Source organism: Volvox carteri (genome assembly GCF_000143455.1).
Source record: "Volvox carteri f. nagariensis unplaced genomic scaffold VOLCAscaffold_250, whole genome shotgun sequence".
Classification (NCBI taxonomy): Eukaryota; Viridiplantae; Chlorophyta; class Chlorophyceae; order Chlamydomonadales; family Volvocaceae; genus Volvox; species Volvox carteri.
In genome coordinates this window covers 9,812-15,360 of record NW_003307786.1, presented here as the reverse complement: position 1 = coordinate 15,360, position 5,549 = coordinate 9,812, and the positions used below count along the sequence as shown (strand labels likewise).

Below are 5,549 nucleotides of genomic sequence, written 5' to 3'. Positions count from 1 at the left end.
ACCACGACCCTCGAAATTCTAGGACCGGCACAAGGTCTACAGTCTCCGACGCTGCTGCAGGCGATTCTACGATTTCGTTGGTCGAGCTTCGACACGATGACGGGGCATAACAGGTTATGCATCGACGCATGTCATGGCATACACCGGCAAGCCTACATACACTTTGCAATCGTACATAACAATGCTTACGTGATAGGCATTGTTCGCTGATTTGATTGATGCATACGGCCACGTAAAACAGTTCGTCTGCCTCGCCACTGGATGGCGTTAAATGCCAGCGTTGCACGGCTCTCTAGCCGTCCGACGACACGCCCGCACGGCTGGGTGCATCCCTTGCACTTGTGGGTTCGACTCCCACACGGGTGTACTACAAGTATACGCACGCTCGCACGCACGCACGCACGCACGCACGCACGCACGCCGAGTACAAACACGCCAGAAACCTAGAGGAGCGTTGGACCTCCGCAGCCAACACCACCTGACACGTAAAACAGTTCGTCTGCCTCGCCACTGGATGGCGTTAAATGCCAGCGTTGCACGGCTCTCTAGCCGTCCGACGACACGCCCGCACGGCTGGGTGCATCCCTTGCACTTGTGGGTTCGACTCCCACACGGGTGTACTACAAGTATACGCACGCTCCGTCATACTCCTGCCGCCCACCCGGGTACTCACCGTGTACTCACGCGTCATGACGACAACGATGCTCCCCTTCGTGCATCCCTTGCACTTGTGAGTTCGACTCCCACACGGGTGTAGTACACGCACGGACCGTCGTACTCCTGCCGCCCAGCCGGGGGACTACGGCCCCCTCGCGGGCGACGCAGCCCGCGTCTAGTCTGTCCGTCCGTCTGGTCGAGCCTCTGGAGAGTTGGCCTTTTTCGCCGTGTCGTTCGCGGTTTCGGAGCTGCGTCTTTTTCGCTAGCTCCGTCGCCGCTTGGGAGCCGCGGTCGCCGGTTCGCGCCCCGCCGTCGTCGCTTTTTTTCGTTTTTTCGCACCGCACGGCACCGCGCCGCACCGCGACGCATCGCATTGCACCACACCTGGGTCTGTGGAATGCGCTTCAGAACATCGCCACGCACCGGTTCGTGGTGTGCGCTAGCTCCCGCACCGTGTGGGAGGAAGCGGTCACCGGTTCGATCCCGGCGCCCGCGTGTGTTTTGTTTTTTTCCGTTCCGGACCGTGCACCGCACCGCACCGCACCGCGCCGCGGCCGCACCGTGCCACGATTGAGCGCGCAAATCACAAAACATTGGCCGCACTGTACCGTACAATTTGATGCGTTGCGCTTCGCGCAATTCAACGTGCAGCCCACCGCACAACTCAACATGCAATTAAACCTGCAATTAAGCGCATTGAATTGTTTTTTTTCGTTTTTTCGTTTCGTCGCTTTTTTTCGTTTTTTCGCACCGCACGGCACCGCGCCGCACCGCGACGCATTGCATTGCAGCACACCTGGGTCTGCGGAATGCGCATCGGAGCATCGTCACGCACCGGTTCGTGGTGTGCGCTAGCTCCGACACCGTGTGGGAGGTAGCGGTCACCGGCTCGATCCCGGCGCCCGCGCTTGTTTTGTTTTTTTCCGTTCCGGACCGTGCACCGCACCGCACCGCACCGCGCCGCGGCCGCACCGTGCCACGATTGAGCGCGCAAATCACAAAACATTGGCCGCACTGTACCGTACAATTTGACGTTTTGCGCTTCGCGCAATTCAACGTACAGCCCACCGCACAACTCAACATGCAATTCAACCTGCAATTAAGCACATTGAATTGCAATTCAACGCAATTCAACGCGTACTTCAGCGATGTGTATGAAACGCGACGAACTGCACATCAGCGGTTGTCCAAATTTGTCCGCGTGGGCTGTACGGCATTTTGTGAAGCTGTTTTTATCATTTTATCACAGACGTCGGCTCGCTGCTATGCACCGCGTGTATACGCATACGGTTTTTTTTTTTATATACGATACAGAGGCTGAGCGGGTATTGCAATGTGACGTTTACGGCCGGCCCCACAGAAACGAATGAGGACCGCCTCTTTGCCGGCGCCCAGAGCCGCTACGGCAGCTTCATCGCTGGTGTGAATACCGCCGGCCAGGGGATAGTAATTATGCAGATTGACGATGTCATCCTCGGCAGGCTGGAGAGCAGCCACGCGTTCGGCCACCGCGTGATGTTCGCCAACATGGATGCAGCTTCCCTGCCGCCTTTCATAACTTCTCGTTTCGCTGGGGTGACGGTGGGGCAGTTTAAAGCCTCCTCAGCGACGCGGATTTCCGTGGAGCCCTCCTCCGCTGTCCCAATGCTCTACAGCGCCAGGCTTCGGTTCCCCGTTTACGATGTCGGCAGCGACAGGGCCCGCCCCGAAGACAAGCACGCGTCGGATGGCAGCGCCCTCCTGCTCATCCCACACGGCGGGATGTTCCGGGGCGGGCCGTTCCGCAAGTTTAAGGCGTGGGTCGCGTGCGGCAACGGTGACAGTCCCGACGCCAGACACGTGGAGCTCGCCATCAGAGAATCCGCTCCCGACGACTTCGTCGCTCAGCTACAAGCAGCGGCCGATAGCAGCACGCCCCTTTACGTGTATGGTGCCAAGATCAGCCCCTCCAATAGCAAAGCTTATATGAATAGTGTCTTCCTCAGCGGCTCGCTTGTAGCAGCAGCGACTGCCCCCGGCAAACGCCCTCCCAAACGAGTGCACACCTTCCAGGCGGCTGTTCAGCGAACTACCGCGGCCACCGTGCCCGCCGACACAACTGATATGGTATTGGCTTGGGAGCAGTGTAGCCGCAGTGCCCTTGTTTTACCGTTGGATGGTCCACACGCCTCGGCCACCCTGTCACCCAACCCCACTTCTGTCACTGTAGTCGGCTCACTACCGGTCCTCCCGCTCGTCCTCACAATCGGCAGCCGCAGTTATCCGGTGTGCACCGACAGCATCGCCGTCATGCAACAGTTACCGAACTACGACGAGTTCTTCGGCAGCGCCAGCTTCGCAGACGATAATGATCGTATGGTGTACGCTGCTTACGACTCATTCACCGTCACCGGTACCATCACCACCAAGACAGAAGGTCGAACAACGTTTATCACAGCTCTGCAGGAATGACTCGTTATTGGGTGTTCATCCACTTGCGCTGCCGTCCACTACACGTCGTCCAATTTCACTATGCCTTGCACCTGTCCCCTCTCTTCACTTCCATCTTGAGGATGAAAAACACGTGTTATTGGAATGCCCAGCCTATAATGATATTCGTGCTGAAGAGGGATTCGATCATCAACAGAGTATGTTGGAGGCCATGCAATGGGAACCCGCACGTCTGGCGAGGATGTTGGAACGTATGTGGGCTCACCGAAACTCAATTACCCCCTTTGGACGTTAGTCTGGGCTGATGTGCGGTGTTTTTTTCCTTTTTCTCCGTGGCTTTTAGGCGTTGTAGTATTGCCCTTGGGCCCTCGGCTCGTATGGGTAGTCTTACAGGTATGGGGTCACGCACCCCCCAACCATGTAACACACACACACACTTCCATCTAGCCGCCCCTGGATGGCGTTAAATGCCAGCGTTGAACGGCGGTCTAGCCGCGCAACGACACGCTTGCAGGGCTGGGTGCATTCTGTGCACTTGTGGGTTCGACTCCCACACAAGTTGGCGGCGTCCCTCGCACCTACACTGGTGAGTATATGTACGGTATAACCGGTTTCGCTGGTATAATTTAGGGTCTTCAAGCACCGTGTTGACATTCGTACGTGTCCCATTCCTATCCGCCTCTCGCCGCTTGCCCGCTCTCCCTGCAGCATGCTCTGCTGTACGCATGCGACTCGTGTACATGATGGTTGGACATAACGAATTGGACATGACGAGTTCCGGGCTTGTCTCCTCGCGACCTTCACACTGTCGTGCAGGTTCGCATGCGTTGAAGCTGCTGCTCCGGCAAGGCTTCCAGTAGGCGCGGTGAGTGTGCGTTGTGATGCAAACCACGTGTATGTGCGTCGGCACATTACCGCTTGTCCGTCCCACCACACCGTGTCGGCAACTGTACGACATGCATTGTTTTGCATGAACTCGTTCTGTGTCGGTTCTCTTTTTTGTTTACATACGTCCTTTACTGCGACATAGCGACTCGTCGTTGTGACGATGTCCACGCAGACGTGTGCACGATGTCCGCGGAATCACATCGCGTTTAGGCGTGTACGACAACTTTGGTGTCGTTTCTTTTTATGCACGCGCAAACTATTTTATGTCAGTTCTCCTTGTACATGTTTTATGTTGCTATTTATTTAGGATGTATGTATATTGCATGTCTAAGCAATTGCTTCACGGCCGCGATAAATAGTCTGTATTACCGGTGTTCGTCTTGCTGCTTATTATTTATCTTGTTTTTTCGACATAGCGAGTTTTCGCGATATCCGGCCCTGCTTCTGCACGACCGTCACGCATCGCCGCTGCAATGCATCGCATATTTGCGTGCATCGTGGTTGCCGAGCATTTCCATGCCGAGCTTTTTCTGCAAGGTCTACATTGCGCATGGTAAGTGTGCAACGAGTTGGCGTCCGTATCTGTCGGCGCATCAGATGTGCTGCGATACGATGCACTGCCCACGCAGTCTTGTGTCTAAATTATAAATACACGCCCCCTTGTCACTCCGTGTTGCATGATTGCACCCACGCTATTCCGTCTGACCGTCTGACTGTCTGTCATTCCTTCCGGATTGCCGCTGCCGTCTGTCTGCAGTCTCCTGCGCTGACACATACGGGGTCCCATCCGTCGATGTTACCGCTCCTCTGTCCGTTCGAAATGCCTATTGCCTGAAGCGGCTCTGGCGTGTATAGCAGGTACATATGTGATCGTGTTAGCGTGCCTCCATGCCTCTTCGACACCCTTCGGCAGCTCTTCACCGCCAGTCTCTATTTCTGCACGGCGGTCGTGTATCCCATGTTGGCAGTTGTGATACTCCACGTACGCTGCTATGGTGCCATGTGTACCTATTCCCGTACCGCTGCCTTTGCCGTCTCCGGCCGTTCATGTGTTGCATATATCCCGTTCCTTTCGAACATGTTGTCACCGCTGTCCACCCATCGCAGGTCCTGCGACGTATACTCTGCTTCATCGACAACGAGGGCCCTAATAACACACGGACGCGATGTACGAGTGCCACTGGATCCACATTTCGGCCGCCACAGCTGCACGTCCCCACTACGGATGTCGTGCCAGTACACCGTCCCGCCGCCTATACGGCGGTGCTGGCTGCTGCCGATCGCGCGACCATGCAGGCACCGCGGCTTCTGCCATTCACCATGCGCTTGACAGGTATGCTCCCGGCCCGACTTCCGCCCCCTTTCGGTCCTCGTCGTGACCGTACTAGTATCCGCCCCCATGTCACTCCATGTTGCCCGTATGATTGCACCTGCGCTATTCCGTCTGCTTTTTCTGCAAGGTCTCCATCGCGCGTGGTAGGTGTGCAACGAGTTGGCGTCCGTATGTGTCGGCGCATCAGATGTGGTGCGATACGATGCACTGCCCGCGCAGTCTTGTGTCTAAATTATAAATA

At 56.4% G+C, this 5,549-nt stretch overlaps 2 protein-coding genes across 2 annotated transcripts in view; both read left to right on the top strand.

Moving 5' to 3' along the window:
* The window catches only part of VOLCADRAFT_100958 (uncharacterized protein), a gene marked incomplete at both ends in the record, with an annotated part of 7,700 nt that extends 4,592 nt beyond the window's left edge, over positions 1-3,108 (top strand). Inside the window, one exon of the mRNA XM_002959440.1 lies at positions 2,018-3,108. Coding sequence (XP_002959486.1) covers positions 2,018-3,108 — 1,091 coding nt within the window. The remainder of the gene's footprint in view (positions 1-2,017) is intronic.
* Positions 3,109-3,554: 446 nt separating this feature from the next.
* Positions 3,555-5,549, top strand: part of VOLCADRAFT_100957 (uncharacterized protein) — a gene marked incomplete at both ends in the record, with an annotated part of 11,770 nt that continues 9,775 nt past the window's right edge. Inside the window, 3 exons of the mRNA XM_002959439.1 lie at positions 3,555-3,673; positions 3,904-3,952; positions 5,083-5,308. Of these exons, the coding sequence (XP_002959485.1) occupies positions 3,555-3,673; positions 3,904-3,952; positions 5,083-5,308 (394 nt within the window). The remainder of the gene's footprint in view (positions 3,674-3,903; positions 3,953-5,082; positions 5,309-5,549) is intronic.